The following is a 17,271-nucleotide window of genomic DNA, read 5'->3' on the forward strand; positions in this document are numbered from 1 at the left end:
GACACACATTGCATGACTGTGGCTAGGCTTCCCTGAACCCTCAGTGTGACAGGGTTTTTATATGTGTTCTTACCATCTTGCATCACTCTCTAGTTGGTGCCTGGTTACTGGGATTGTCCCAGGCTCCCCAACATTCCTTACTTAAGAATGCTTTCATGTCCTGATTTGGTAACTTTTTTCCATATTGAGTATTGACAATTTCTATTGATTGTTCTGTCCCACTGCCTACAGGTGATAATAAACATACTATATTTAGACATGTAAGCATCACTAACTTCTTTACTCTTCATTTTAAAATAAAGACTGGAAAAGCAGGATCAAGCATAAGCCTGAAAACCCCAAGGACTGAATATTCCCTTCTTTCAGTACTCTTCATCCAGTCTCCAGTATCTCAAATGTGGTATCACTATGCGACCACTTCTTGGAACTTTTGGTCCAAAACTTATCCCAAAGAACTGGTAGCATCATCTACATATTGTCTATTGAAGCTACTGAAGAACCCCTACAGGTCAAACTTCATTGCTTCATAGCAGAGCAAAACAATAGCTTGAAACACTGCCAGTGGCTCCTAGAGCAACATCCTTCTGCTAGTTTGCTATTTTCAAAATGAGTCAGAGTTTCTGTGAAGTTGTGGCTAAAAGAAGAGCAAGGAAAAACAAAATGTGTCACTCAAGACTTCGTTGTTTTCCTCTAAACAAGAGCATATTGAGAGAGTGATGTCAACAGTCTGCTCTCAAAGTATTCCAGGTCTGTGGAATTGATGTGGTCCAGCAGGGGCAGCTATGCCTGATATTGGAGAATTGTGTTCACAACTATCAGGTTAGGACATTCTGGAAGGGCTAGATCCTAAAGCTAGGTACCCTATGCACTCAGAGGAGCCCAGCCTCTCATCTGGGTTTTCATGTGCTTATTTTCTTAACCTGAATCATATGATCCATATTCTGATGCTACAATAGGATGATTTGGAATAATCTCCAGTCTTTCTGACTCCCTGATTGATTTTACTTGCCCAAAGCCAGTAGATATGCTGATTGGATAGATATTCTGGATAAAACACTAATACACATTTGGATTTTTTGTGTGTGGGGGGGAGCTTGGTCAATTCTAAATTATTTTGCTTACTCAACTGTTGTAAAATGTACATACATAGTTCAAGACACACTTAAAGGGATGTTCACGTTAAAACTCATATGTGAGAACAAACTCAAATTGGTTCATACAGCAGTGTTGGCTGGAAGCAACTTTTTCTACATCATTCCCAGAATAGAGACCGAGATAGTTTCCCACATCACAAAGGAAGTCCGTGTCATAGTCTATAGTGTGGCTGTGTTCACAGGTGTTATGCATGTGCTTAATTAACCATCAGTACCCACGTTTTTAAAAATTAATTCTATGGTGCTGTATCTTGAGTTGCCTTTGGGTGTGTGCTGAGCTGAAGAACAGTCTGTATGCCTTGGAATTAATTTCACCCCTGGAATAACTTCCAAGTGTGTTTTATTCTATCACCTGTCATTCTTGTCTCCCGTCCTCTCTTCCCTGTCTCATTTCTTATTCTTCCGAGTAGGCTCACCTCCAGTGCTTAACCTTGACTTTACCTATTCAACTCTATTCTTGGTATTCATCGTCTTTATCCCAAAGGGCTCCTGTTTTCAGCTATGATTAATTATTCGCATTAATTTTGTCTTTTGAGATTTAGACTTAAGTCAAACCTGTCTCCTGGGCCTCTTCACTTGGCTGAATTGTAGATTCTCAGTGCTCAAATATATCAACATTAAGCCTGCTTGCTTCATTGCTTCTTTCCTTCCTTCCCCTCCCTCCCCTCTCTATCTATCTATCTATCTATCTATCTATCTATCTATCTATCGATCTATCTCTATCTCCATCTCTATCTCTCTTTCTCTCTCCAGTGCTGCTATTTCTCCCGTTAGATGTAACATATGTGTCTGCACTGTAATTCTAGACATCCTGAGCCAGAAACCAAAATGCCTATTGGATTCTCTGCTTTCTCACCTGTACAATCAGCTATCATGCATGTTGCATCTGTGAACCAAGCTACCGCCATCTCTACTGTTCACAACTGAAACTATTTTTATGATCTCTGGTTTTACTTTCGCTTCACAGCATCCAAAAGCAGACTTTTATTTTTAACTAAACCCGCTGCATAACCATTGCAAGTTGGCAGCTCTGTTTTACCAGACTTTTGTCTACCCTATCCAGCCTATTCGAGATCAGTTTAGAATTATTATATCATTCTTTCTGTTTCTGAACTTTGTTTAGATAGGTTTTAGTCACAGACTCTATCATCTTCTCACTTATTTTTACAGGGATAAATTATCATTTTGGGGCTGTCTCTCAATCACTATGGTCTCAGCTTCCATATCACATACGGAATAGGTTTTGGTCATGACTAGCCAATAATACACCCCCATTTGTCTCTTTCTCTCTCACACAGTGTTTCATTTTCTTCAAACTCATTCTTATCCACCTGTTCACATCTGGCTATCTGAGATTTTTTTTTCTCTCTCTCTCCTCCTCTTTCCTTGCTCAATCCACCCTCCACTTGTCCATCCTCCCTCTCTGTTCACTCTGCCTTCCATGTCTCTTCTATAATTTCCTACATTTTAATCTCCCTTAGTCCATTTATATCATTGCACAAACTAGGGAAGGAAAAAAAAAGATACCATGCAATTCTTTTTCTTCTAAGCCTAGAAGCTAAGTCAAAGATGACTCACATGAAGTTCACAAGGCTTGTGAGGATTGGTCTGTCTTCGAAGATGGGCCCTCATTATTACATTCTCCTAAAGGGAGGAATGCTGTGCCCTCACATGGCAGAGGGGGCAGGTAGCAATGTTCTGCCTGAAGTATCTTTTATAAGTGTCTGAATCCCTTTGAAACAGTAGGAGCCATTCTCCATTACCACCTGAAGGTATCCTCTCAAAGTGCCCTCACATCTCATCAGCATCATCCAACCAGTTACTATCACCATCTGAAGTTGTTTAACTTGGTTTTTTTTTTACTGTTGAGCACTGGAGCCAGGGCTTTGGAGATGGCAAGCAAACACTTGACCACTGGTTCATTGACCTGACTTAGTGACTCTTCTATTGCTGTAATAAAATAACCTGATAAAAATCCAAGTAAACGAGACAAGGTTTATTATAGCTTATAGCTCCAGAGATATGTAATCCCTCATGGCATGGAAGATATGGCAGCTTCCAAGGACTCCTTGGTGGAAGAGGCAGGAAACTGTCTAGTCACACTGCATTCCCGCTCAGGAAGCAGAGCATGAAGAGAAAGCCTCAAGACCTATGCCCAATGACCCACTTTATTCAGTGAGACGCTGCTTTCTATAGGTTCCCCCAACCTTCCCAAACAGTGCCATTAGCTGGAGAGTAAATGTTAAAACACATTAGCCTATCATTGGCATTCACATTCAAACTAAAACAACTCCAACTCTAAAATCATCATATGAAACATATTTACTTACTGACTTTCTTCACTAACTAGAGTTTAGGATCCATGACTTAAGCACTCCATGTATGTCTTATTCACCTTTAATAATCCTCAGTACCATACACAATAGAGAGAAAAATCATTCAATACATACCGTTTTCATAAGTAAATATACTTCCACTTGCTTTCTCTATCTTTCCTCACCTTTCCATCCCTATATCTCTTTCCCTTGTCCCTCTAGTAGTCACTGTTAGGCAGTAAAGCATAACTAGTGATATCCCTATCTTCAGTCTTAGGCCACGTTTACGTTGATATCTGGGTTTCCATTTGATAGCTGTCCAAAGCCATTCTTTTGCTGAGCGAACTGTACATATGATCCAGATGTGTTCTATAAGTGAGAAGGTATGCCTGGGTAGAGATGCCCTGCAAGCTCTCCTGCCTGAGCTTCAGAAGGAACCTTTGTTGGAAGTCTTGGTTGTATTTTTCATCTAATCTAAGGACAGCACTTGGACATCCTTGTTACCAGAGACAGCACGGGCCCTGACAACTTCAATAAGCAAGACCTGAGTAACTGTCCTCAATAGATCAATTAATCAGGCAAAAATAGGAAGGAGGGAAAAAAAGGAAGGAAGGAAGGAAGGAAGGAAGGAAAGAAGGAAGGAAGGAAGGAAGGAAAAAAAAAAGAACAGCAATTTCTTTGATGTGGGTATGAGTGGAGGAGGGGCAGTGAGTTCCAGAAAACTTCCTAAGTTTCCAGTGCCCTGAAATAAGATCAAAGTTTCAGTAAAGGCCCAAGGATAGCACATCTAAGCAGTCCCAGGCAAAGTGCCCCTGCCCACCACTGACATTATTATCTAGATGTAACTCTTTCCTTTAATTTTGAACTTCACTGGATGACTTCTATGAGTCAGTTTTCAGGACAACCTATGCACACACACACACACACACACACACAAAAGGACTCATTTTTCTCAAAGATATCTTCCACACCACTCTAGATGATGAGGTTTAACTCATCCTATTGTGTCCTACATGGCCTGCATTAGTCAGAAAAGAGCTATCGATTATTCTGAAATACAATCAGCAATGAGATCACAGGAGAAGTTTAATCTGAGCTGCCTTCCTACTTTGATTCGATAAGGATCCATTTATTGTTCCTGAAAAACAATACAAAATGTCTGCTACATTCTATGCTTGTTTAGTTTAAGACTCGGGTTAATAATTCATGTTTTTATACTTGTCCTTTGGTTATTTAAAAGGGGAGAACACTGAATTCATTATTTTCTTCAAGGAATCCTGTGTGTGTGTGTGTGTGTGTGTGTGTGTGTGTGTGTGTGTGTGTGCACGCAGTGGCCTCTGTGTAGAGCAAGAAGTCACTGACCCACTGTCAGAAAAACATGCTTTGTGAAGTGTTTTTTTTTTTTTCCAGAAATGGAGCTGCATTTGCACAAATTGCTTCCCTCTTCCTCTCAGTGTCTCTTGTTAGCAGCAGTATGCATTTTGCATGAGAGCTGGAGGGATTAAGATGCAAACCGAGGTCAAGGACCTCAACATAGCCATCTTGTATGCACAGGGATGAAACCTACAACATTTGCCTCATTAGCTCTCTGTCCCCTACCGAGTTAACCAGCCATAGGCAATTGAAGAACTCTGAAGGTTAATTCTTTCTGCCCATAGGTAGAGTTACAGCTCAATGGACTAAGCCCTTAAAATGTTAACACTCCAAGCAAGGAATTTTAAGTGGTAAAAATGGCAGGTAGTACTGAAAGGTTAAGTGAGTTGAAAATGGGTTTAAAGCAGACAGTCGTCAGCCCCCAACAGTTGCATAAAATATTCTAGAACTTTCACAAAGGTTACAACTATAAACAGGTTCCAACCATGTGATTGCCAAGAACTATTAAAATAAATAGCACAAATAGGCCAATTAAATATAGATACTAACAACTTCAAACCACAGAAGAGGAAAGGAAGCTGCCTTGTTTTTCATCTAAAAACACCCAGGTGATTTTATTAGCGATGAGAGCAAATGCTTGTTTTGAAAAGCTGTATGTGGAGAAGACAAACAAAACCGATGAATTAATATTATTTCTACCCACAAGGGAGTCCTGTCCTAAGCTAGTGATTCGGCATGCTGCAATGTGCCTGTTTAATCACCTAAAGACCAGTTAGATAGAGTATAATGACGGAAGCAACTAAGGATACAACCAAGCAGCCACCATCTTTGTATCCTGACTTTACTGGACACAATGTAGGTCTCAGGTTACACTTCAATGGGTACTATCTCTTCTACTGACTTGTGTATCTTGATGGCACGGCATAATGTGAGAACTCAGATAAGACTTTCTGGTGATGCATCACATATGCAATTGTCAGCAGCAGAATGGAACTGAATGAAATATGTCAATGTGCTCACGTTGAATGAGAAATGAACCTCAGAATGAGCTTGTCTGCTTAGAAATAAAAAAACCAGACCATCATTCGCCTAATACTAGATGAAGATTTCAAAACCAAGAGGTCTTTTGCAATTATCACTGAGGATGCTGGACAAGGATTTAGAACTTTAAAATGATCATGTATGTTACATGTTGATCCATGCAAAACCAAGTCAGGGATACAAACAAGTGATTCAAAAAGTACATGTTCTTTGTGCTAGAAATTTTAAATGTTTCTTTACACTTTTCAGTGGTTTGTTGGAAAGCAAAAACACCATAGCTTGGAAAAGGCAGAGCAAGCCTTCAACTGAGGAGCCTAGGTCAGGCTTGCCCATTGTCCTGGTCTAAGTACACTGTTATTAGAAACAGTGAGAGAGCAGTCCTGGTTTGCCATTAACAAAATAACTTGTAATACACCAGTACAAGAGATCCCACCTCACTGCCCTAGCACTCCCCTACACTGGGGCATTGAACCTCCACAGGACCAAGGGCCTCCCATCCCATTGATGCCCATCAATGCCATCCTCTGATACATATGCAGCTGGAGCCATGGGTCTCTCCATGTGTACTCTTTGACTGGTGGTTTAGTCCCTGGAGGGTTAGTTGGTTTTGTTGTTCTTCCTTTTGGGTTGCAAAGTGGTTCAGCTTCTTCAGTCCTTCCTCTAACACCTCCAGCAGGGTCCTTATGTTCAGTCCAGTGGTTGGCTGTGAATATCTGCGTCTGTATTGGTGATAAAGATCAAGAATGTGTCGGGATCTAAAGTGATGCTGCAGACAGTCATATGACAGAATCATTCCAAATGGGTGTTTCACAAAGTACATTCTCACTTATAATACTAAATCCTTATTTAATTTAATTTACAGAACTTCTTTCAAATAGTTAGCAACCTTCTCGATGAAGAAAACAAAGAGAAATGGGAAGACGCACAACAGGTGAGGATGGTATTATTTTACAATCGATGACAAAGTTAGCTAGATATGGTTTTTAAAACACATTAACAGCCAATAGTTTGATTCTCCGAGAGTATAAAATGATCTTGGGAATCATTCCGTACCTTTTAATCATTGAACAGAAATCAAGTCATCGTTTAGAATATCAGCCCATGGAAGAAATTTTGTGTGAGCATATGAAAAGACTGAGCATGTTTAGCTAATTTGCAACTTCCAGAAACAAATATGTGATTGCAATGTAATTAGCAGTAGACGTCTTTCTGGTGTATAGACAATGGAAAACAAGACAATTTAAGAGAATATATCTCAATAGAAGTGATGCACTATTTACTAATCAGAAAATCAACTGCATTTCATTCATGCTCCACAGAATCTGCCTCTTGTATACAGATGTGGATTCTTATTCAGTTTTTAACATAAACTCTTATAAACAATCATATTGAAGTTTACCTCTCTGCCGTGCCTTATCTGTTAGAGAGCTTTGTACTAACTTGGCCTGTTTACAAATGCTTTGCCCTCTCATGGTATACTAACGTATGTACTGTAAGACTCTCTTCCTAAAACAGAAAGGGGGATTTACAAGTGAACAAATATGAACAAAGAGGAAGTGTCATGTTTTAAAATTACTATGGGAATTTAATATATCTGAGCATGAAACTTCCTTAAGGTTTCTGGTTTACAAAAATCCCAAGCTCAATTACAATCAAACTCTTGAGAAACAGGACGAGAATTTACTGAAGTTACTGAACTAAACCATCTTCTCCCTTTTTTATGCTCACAGCTGAGGCCTTCAGAAGTGAGACATGCCCTTTATTCCAGTTATGATAGGATAGCCATAAATAGCACAGCATGGTCATCCTCATTATCGGGTACCAATTCTGTGCTTCTGGCCAATACAAGGGGGGAAAAATCACCTTTTCGTTTCAAACTTTGCTCTATCTTCTTCTGCTCCTTTGAATTATACACTTGTCCTTGGCCTTCATATGGAGGGCAGCTGTGTTCCCTCGCTGTGAGGAAGTGGTGTCTTCACCTAGAATATAGCTGCCGGAGCCCAGCACATCCTTCCAGAATACTAGAGACTATTAATTAGGGGTGCATTTAGAATGGATGTATGATATTCTGTGATATTGTGTTTAAGACAAGGCAGGAATTCATCACATGGTGTTCTTTACCGGGATGTCACGTGAGCAAATAATTAATGGTATCAGGCATTCTTGTCAATAGAGAAATCAGGAATGTATACTCTGTATGTTTAGTTGTGATTTAGGATTAGTTCTATTCCTGTTTTTATACTATATTCTCAATTGGAATGGTCCTTAACGGTGTTTTTTAAGTGATGGTTTGAAATTTTAAAAGAGGTTATTTTGTACCTCTTACTAAAAGTAATTACAGCCACGTGGTAAGCATGCATGACACAAAAGGTGATTTCTTAAAATAAAAAAAAAAGGAAAGGGTGTTTAAAATTTACCAAAAATAATTCTTGTGATCTCTGTCTATCTTTGAGAAGTAAACTTAACAAGAACAATCTTGAAAATAGATCTCAATGTGAATTTAGTAAACCAAATAAATAACTCTGACATCAGAATTTTGCAAACAAAGCACATTTCTGAAAAACAGCCACGCACGCCATGCCCACTGGTCATTCACAACCCCAGTTAAAAAGACTCAAACTGTATTTATATAAAGACCCTTCTAAAAATGTAGCCTTCTAAAGTGAAAGAACATACATAGGTTTGTTTCTTTTATGTCTATATGTAAATTATTTACATCATAGCCATGATTATAACCCTACAATTATTCCTAATGTTGTTCATACAACAACTAATAAAATTATTAGAAATAAATGTTTCTCACAGATACTTACAACACATGTTTCTCTGTATGGATATTAAGCTAGAAATGAAGAGTCCAATTTCACTGTTTTCTTATGTAAGCCATGTTTTTTTTATGAAAATATAAAGTTATGTTATTTGTGTACAGACAATCCAACAGCTATTTTGGGAGTTTTCTTGAACTTCTGGAGTGATTAATTAGTGTATCTTGTCACTTCCAAAGCTCTTTCTGTGTGACACCTGGTATCAGATTCCACTATTCATTTTAATAGATAGCTACTTTATTAATTAATTAATAGCTAATAGATGATTCCAGCTGTGGACATTTATCTTACTTTTCTAGTTATGTGTCTCATTATATGAACTTTTTATCAAGTTTTACTGCTCTTATTTTTCTAGATTTATCCAGGCTCAATAGAGTTAATGCAGGTGATTGAAGATTTTATACACATTGTTGGAATGGGGATGATGGACTTTCAAAATTCATACCTAATGACTGGAAATGTAGGTAAGAAATAGGAGTATTCCTCAAAACTTTATTGAAATTAAATGCCAGAGTTTGTGCCACATGTTCCAAGTGTAATGTTCTTGATTATTATCTTTAGGTGTAAGTGAAGAAATATGGAAATTTACTGGTTGTGTTTTAGATAGACCAAGTCCCATGTACATTAAATACCTACCCCCATTTAAATGTGTACTATTACATGGCTTTCCTTAGGGAGAGATAACCAAACATCCATTCACCCCAGGTAGGGTACTAACTGCAGAACAAAACAAAATTATTTCCCCCAAATCTAATTTAGTAAACGAATCTGTTTCCTAGATGTACTTATAAGAGATTACTTAGGAGAGCATGGGTAATTTAAAGGTGCAGCATCACTGAAAGACCTACCCCAGCACAGATGACAACTTATGAAAGCAGCTTGCCTAGAGTTCCCTTCCCAACTTGCAGGCAATTCCACTAAAACGTTTCCTGTTTCACCCTGGGTGTTTGCCTAATGAATATAACCCAAAGAAGAGGTCTCTTGAGTCTTAAAACATTCTTAGCTTTTTACGTTGTGTAAAGATCCTCACATTCCTCAGTCTTGTAAGGTACATTAACTACCTAAGTCTTATGATCTCCCTTCCTCCCTCCTTTCTCTTCTCTCCAGGTTTCAATTTGACACAAATGCCCACTTAAGATTTCTGCCCAGGGTCTCATACTGCTTCTAACTACTCCCCCATGGTGATCCTTGAACATTGAAAGGGGTGATTTGGATGTCTCATTGTTTTTCCCCCTATTTTGAGTGAACATGGAAGTACCAAGCTGCCCAATATGAAGTTATTCTCAGCATCTTAGACAGTTATGATTGCCATGTAGTTACCACTCTAGACTGAAAATAACACATAACCCTCCAAAGGGAAAAGGCTTTGTATCAGTTACAACTTAATTTCGCCATGTCCTAAAACCAAATAAAAGTGTCTCTAGCAATAAGAATTTACAATCTAATTCTACTATGCAACCAACATGTATCTCAAGGACCTTTGTGGTTTCCATGGATTCAGGGAAGGTATGATACTAATAAGAACCAGAACTTTACCCAGAAACCTCAGGCCTCCTGTGAGTTTCATTTTCTAGCCACACAGTGTGACTTTTTTCAAACTCTTCAATTTTTTTGTTTTCACTGTTCTTCTAAACTGTTCCAAATTTGTAAAACACGTAAAGGTTAGCATTATATAATGAAACACTTTAGAGAGTATGGCCAGAATTGCAGGATAACCATTGCCATTTTAAACAGATGTCAATGTGTTTGGGGATTTAGAAGGACAAAGGTAAAAAGAAAATTCTAGATTCAGTGCACCATCACTTATCTTAGTTGCTTTATCAGGAGAACATTGTTAGATCTAGTGGTGTAAGTCTAGCCCTCTGTGATGCCCAGTCACTCTCCACTAGCACCCCTCTTGTGCCTTCTTGTTCTGGGGTACAACCAGGTGTCTACTACATATATTTTCATTCCTAACACACATGACAGGGAGCATATGCTGCTGAAGATACATCAGGATTAAGGGGAAGCAAGGCTATGACCTATCTCGTTCCTCCCACAGCTGGAGCTGTATCCTAGAATCTGAGAAGCTCCAGGTAGTGCACTCTGGCTGCAAACTGTCCACTGGCCATACATGGCAGCTAAAGTGTCCCTTCAAGACATCTGTCTTAAATATACTCCAGCTCAGTGAACATCTTGTCACATTTGCTTTTGAGTAACTTTGATAGTCTCCACTGTCTGTTTTTCTTTCTATATCTTTAATTTTCATCTACTTTAGTGCTTTATAAACTCAGCTTATACACAACTCTACATTGTCCACATCGGCCAGAGACTCCCCTACCTTATAAGGATCAGATCCTGTGACACTGTGGAGTAAGGCCACGGAAGCATCATTCAAGTCTTAAGGGCTCTGATGAATTAACGTTTTTATTCTCTTAAGACCACATTTCTATTAAACCAGAGGAACTGGGCATCAAACACCCCCTGTAACATGCACATTTTGCTCACTAATGTTTTTTCTCCCATTATCATCCAGTTCCTGCTACTCTTGGTGACCTCGACTGGCCAGAACTAACTATCTCTAATGGCTTTTATGAGCCACTCTGTCAGGGAATAATTTCCCTCATAGTGCCCTTGATTCTGCAGCTTTTGTGTCAGTGAGACATGAGTAATTTGCATTATTCCACTTCTCTTCCCCATGGCACTTAGACTGATCCCATCTGCAGCTACATCTCACAAGCATATGAGCCAAACTTTAAAACTGTGTGTTTTTTTTGTTCAATAGCCTTTCACAATCCAAACAATGATTATGGTTTCCTATACTGGACTATTTGGAAGGTCCAAGTTTGTGCATTGGATCACGAATTTTCCCTTTTTATACTAAGATCAGACAAGAGATATCTTCTATCACTTTAATATCTATCTCTATCAGATTTTTTCCCCAAGATTCCATGTGTAAGCATCCCACAATGGACTCTTTAGTACAGATATAACTTGTACATTTTTACCTTTACATGTAGTGACAATAAGAAACAGCAAGCCATCCATCCATCTCATCCTCTGGTTTCTATATCCTTCCTCCTGAACCAAAAACTAAGGCATAGACATAGTATCTCCACATCTGTTTGCCATTTGTACTTCTTTCCTTGTGTATGTATACAAGTTCTTTCAAGACAGAAACAGGAGCCTCAGTTGCAAACATCTTCTGTCACCCAAAGGAATGCCTCTGCAGTTGCTACCAAACCTGCTTATAATCTCAAATCCTGTATAATGTCTCCAGGGATTACAATATATTTCCTAGTTTAGGGGTCATTTGGAGGCTATCCTTGTCATTGAATGAGAATCTCAATACCACATAGATGAAGATAGTGATCATGGGACCTACCCATCCCAGAGTGCTCTGCTCTCAGTTCTGTATATGCCAATTGAATGTAATAACATGGCAAGGTGCATATACCTGCCACCACAGTAAGGAGATGTGTACCCCATGTCACAAAGGGAAAGGTATGATTACATATGAGAATATTGTCTCTGACCATTCCAGCCTTAAGTTCATGCCTTCTCACCCGTTTTAGGAACCATGCAACTGTTCTTCCCAAACTTATCCTTGGTTCAGTAAATTCCCTGCTCAGATTTCACTTGTGCTGCATAACTTTTCCTGAAGACACATGAACAAGTGTCATTCCAACTGAGATAGGACCCAATGACAGGCTTGAAAGGTGTTCCGTGAAAGTACAACTCAGTGAGCCACTGAGTTTACTGGGCTTGCTTGCAAAAATGTGGGGGAGAGGTCACTTGGAGGGTCATCAAAGGCAGGTGCATAACTGAAAAGCCCACATTTTGGGAACCATAGTCGTGAAAAGTTCCCAGAACTCTGTACAACCTGCAGGTGTCTCTACAGGAGACCACGCCTTTCTGCAGGATATACCTGCAGCATATATAACCTTATGGCGAGGCTTTTGAAAATTGTAACCTTATAATTATCCTGAGTCTTAACAGTTTTTGCTTTCCCTTAACCTTGTAAGTTTCATTGACTTCCTGAGTCTTAGAATCTTTCCTCCTCCAACCAGGAGTAAAAATGTAAAGAAATGTAAAGAAAGTGGTCAATACATAATTACACACACACACTCACACACACACACACACACACACATACACAAATGCATGCATGTATGCACACTCTCACTGATGCTTCCCTCTGCATGAATCTACGTAAATGTCCATGGGCCCACTGTGTGTTTTTGTACACGTTTATGTAGAGGTTAATATAGTCGTATTTTGTTCTCATTTGCCAACTGTTCCTTGCTATCTATCAAATATAATTTAGAATATTATGCATAAGTGACTTAAAATAAAAACAATGGAACCTCATTGTCTCCCATGCGTTATGTACAGGCTATTGAGTCACTTCCTTACTAAGTATTTTGAACGTGTTAAGTTTCTGTGAAACATTGCAGAGTGCTTCTCAAGGACATGTGATCGTGCCACTGCTGGGGTTTTCTGAAATACCTTCCAGGATGCCATAGATTACTCAGATCTCTGTTGTGGAGTCTAAAATGATAAATACACACAAAAAACTGCACCTCTTTTTCTTGCTGTTACCATTGCATTTCATGAGATTCTTATGAGCAGCAAAACCCTCACACCGTGTTTTCTGCTGAGTCAACAATAACTGCATTAAGCAAATGGCATATTTCTCTCTAAAGATAAAAATTAGTAAAGAACAAAGAAATTGTCTTCTCCATTATTATACAAATTGATTTCATGACGGATTAAAGTTTTATTATTTCCTTAATACTTCCTAGCCTAACTTTTACTGTGATTCAGAAAGATTTTCTTCTATTTGCCATGGCAGAATTATCTTCATATAAAGACAATGGAGCTCTGGGTAATAAGGTGTGATTATTATTACTAATCTCAGAACTGGTCTGAAGGGTTGAAGACCTACATAAGGCACTTCTAAAAACAAAATAATAAAGTGTGTTATTAGATCAATATCAGATATTTTAAATTACTGTAAAGCAGTGAGTCATGGCCACTTTGGGGCTAGAATGACTCTTTTGCAGGAGTTACCTGAGACTATCAGAAAGCATAGATATTTATATTATGATTCATAACAGTGGCAAAATTAGTTATAAAGTAAAAAAGAATAATTTTATGGTTGGAGGTCATTGCAACATAAGGAGCTGTAATATATCGTCACAGCATTAGAAAGGCTGAGAACCATCGCAAGGCACCAAAGGTAATTACTCATCAAGTATGTTTAAATTTTGGCTTAATATAGGCTATTTCAGAATGATAACATATCAAATTATCTATAGTATTAGTTTCATTAGCAGCAAAGTATAATGTCCAGAATTGAAACATAAGTAAATACTTATTTGATACATTTATCTTGTTTTACTACTATTATATGGTGGAATGTTTTGTATATCTTATTTACAATATAAAAATCCCAAATTACTGGCTGACCACTGATATGAAATCTTATGTATCACTGATTTGCCTCCAAGTACTGCCTAGACTCTTATTGTAGTTTGGTGGCTGTAACTGGGAGCTATCCTGTACCAACAGGGATTTTCCAAGGTTTACCTACTAGCATCAAATTGCATCATATGGGTTAATGCTGAATGTTCTGGAATGATGTGCCAGAATTTAGAACCCTTAATGTATTAACTGATTTCTAAACCTTACTTTTGAAAATGAGAGTCTTAAAGTTGAAAATGATAGTCTTAAGGCTGAGAAAGATAGGTTATGCTTAAAATAATGGCCTTAATTTATCAAGAGAAAAAGGTTGCATGTTCTAATTAGCTCGGTGGCAAAACAGCCAATATGCCTTGCAATAGTTTTCTTCCAAAACAATTTCAGTAAAATGTTTCAACACATCTTCAATTAAAAAAAGAACATGTCTCCATGAATATCACTGGCTAGCAAATGAAGATTTATACTTTTCTAAAACTTATATGATTGGGAGAATGTAAAGAGAATATCTAAATATAGCTAATTTTTCAAAAGATGTATATCCACACCTTTAATGTGCCATTGGGAAAAATAATTCTATAAAGGGAGTTAAGCGAAAAGTAAATTTTACTTCTCCCCCAGGAAATTTCATGTGTCAGCTCAACACTCACTTAAAATGTAATTTTCACAATAACTTCAAGTAATGTATTAAATTTACTCATCTTATGAAGACTAGTTTATTTATTTATTTTTAATATGGAGCAATTATCAAATGTATGTGTCATCCTGACTGAGGGGCCAAGCTAATCTTTACATCATTCCAATTGTAATGTATGTGTTGCCGAAGCATGCACAAGAATAGTCTATTCATTATAATTAGTTGTTTTACTTTTTGACTTAGAACTAGAAATGTATTTGTTGACCTGAATCCAAAGATCAGTAATAAGTTAAATGTTGTTAGCTTATGGGTTACATTCAGTTTTAAAAAAATAAAATTATTACTAACTAAGCAAATTAATAATTTTTCTCAGTTTTCTATGAGATTGGCTTCACTAGTGCAAATGACCTCTTCTGGCATTTTTGGGCACCAGACATCCATGTGTGCATAGATATAAATGCAGACAAAGTATCCACACATATTTTTTTAAATCTTAAAAAAATACATAAACAAATAAATACTTTGTATGCTTTGCATGCGCCATGAAAACCAAGTGCTAAAAATGAACTATTTAAGGTATGTTTGTATTTCAAGACTACTTTGCTTCAGTTAGTGTTCAAAACATTAAATTATACAATAAAAAAGAATGAGAAAAAAAAGAAAAATTTCTAAAGAAAGAATCATTTGATCATTTATGATAGACTTTGAAGATTTGATGAGGTTTTTTGCCATTCAAGATGAAAGAAAGCAATTAGCAAGCAGATGGTTACATTGCACACCATTGTTTTTATCAAAGATGATAAAGAGATGCCTTGCCTAGCTTTAAAACTATTCCTTTATTTATAACTCCAGCTTTAGAGAATCAATGCCCTCTTCTGGCTTCACGGGTATCTGCATGCATATATGGTTCATACACATATACTCAGGACCACGTGAATACATATAAAAGAGAAGAAATAAACCTCTGCAGCAAAAACTTGTTACATTTAAAAATTATCTGGGAAGACAATCTTAGTTGAAGAATTACCTCTATCAGATTGCAGTTAGGGATGTCTGTGAATGTGTGTGTCTGTGTGTGTGTGTGTGTGTGTGTGTGTGTGTGTGGTGTGTGTGTGTGTGTGTGTGTGTATGAGTGCACACGCACGGGCACACACACACTGTAAGGTTCATCATTTTTTTATTTGATGTAGGATGTCACAGAATGGCACTATTCCCTAGACAGCAGGTCCTGAACTGTATAAGAAAGGTCTATAAGCTTATGACTCCCTGCCAGCCATCCAGCATGCAGCATCCTCTGGTTCCTGTTACATTTCTTTGGCTATGGAGTGAGTTTCTTTGTCAGAGTTAGGGCTCTGTAGAACAGCAACTAAGTGTGCCTTCAAAAACCACATGGGCTCCTGCCTTGACTTCCATCAGTTGTAGACTACAAATTGGAATTTTAAACTACAATAAACCCTTTGTTTCCTAAGATGCTTTAGATCAGAATATCTTATCACAGCAGCACAGAGAACACTAAGACAGATAAATGTCTAGGTTGAGATTGTGTTTAAAATATAAGCACTTTGTTTTGATATTTAAAAAAACCAACATCACTATTTATGGAAGTAAAGAAAAATATGAGAACCATTATGAGACAAGTTTCTGAATGATAAGGACAATTTAGAATCTCTGAAGCTTGACTTGGTAAGAACCCTGCCCTGGTAGGGAAGCTCTTAGAACAGAAAATGGAGCTACAGCTACTGGGAAAGACTGCAAACATAATTAGTGTGAATGGAGATAAAGGGCTCTTAACTGCAATCAGTGTGTGGCATAATGAAGAACTGAATTAGTAAAGTATGAGTAAAATCCAAATGTGAGAATGAATTTGAGATTCTCTCTGAGGTTGGAATTGATTGGATTCCATAACTGGTACAGGGAGAAATCGAGACGATTCTTTATTCTGAAAGCATTTGAAACCATCTTTCACATATTGATATTTTGAAAAGGCCTATCCCCAAGTGACAACCAAGAATGAGACCTTGTATGTTAGTGCAAAACTTGAATCAATAAACATAGATAGTGATCAACCACACAGAAATAAGGGTTGCAACTGTGTATGTGTTTTCAATGATCAAGACAGCATTGTGATATAAAAGGTAGAGAAAATGACGAGCCACAAACTCTGACAATAATTGGGGCAGGTGTCAGAGAATGAATGGTTAGAGTTAGTTTGTACAAGCATTGCCTGAAAATGGAAAAAGAGTTACTGTCAAATAATGAACACCACAGAGAACATTTCAAAATAATGCATATATTAATATTTACCTCTAATAAGTTTAGTGTTACAGGTGTTTTTAAATATGTAATTATTGATGGCATGACCTTAAATTTTTAAGAAAAAGTACAGACACAGTAAACAGGGCATAAATTTTCATGTTCTGGGTGGCTTCCGTGGTCATATCCTTAAGTATTGATTCAGTTGTCTG

General features: G+C 37.8%; 1 protein-coding gene and 1 non-coding gene across 4 annotated transcripts in view; one reads left to right on the forward strand and one right to left on the reverse strand.

Moving 5' to 3' along the window:
* The window catches only part of Adgrb3 (adhesion G protein-coupled receptor B3), a 676,641-nt gene that overhangs the window by 323,843 nt on the left and 335,527 nt on the right, over nt 1–17,271 (forward strand). For all 3 annotated transcript variants that reach the window (XM_076915135.1, XM_034521545.2, XM_076915134.1), the window contains exons 11-12: nt 6,747–6,815; nt 9,065–9,173. In XM_076915135.1, the coding sequence (XP_076771250.1) occupies nt 6,747–6,815; nt 9,065–9,173 (178 nt within the window). The remainder of the gene's footprint in view (nt 1–6,746; nt 6,816–9,064; nt 9,174–17,271) is intronic.
* LOC117722813 (U6 spliceosomal RNA) lies at nt 14,899–15,002 on the reverse strand. The gene has a single exon (XR_004608582.1). It is a non-coding gene; the product is annotated as a U6 spliceosomal RNA (small nuclear RNA).

Source organism: Arvicanthis niloticus, chromosome 17 (assembly GCF_011762505.2).
Source record: "Arvicanthis niloticus isolate mArvNil1 chromosome 17, mArvNil1.pat.X, whole genome shotgun sequence".
In the NCBI taxonomy this organism is placed as follows: domain Eukaryota; kingdom Metazoa; phylum Chordata; class Mammalia; order Rodentia; family Muridae; genus Arvicanthis; species Arvicanthis niloticus.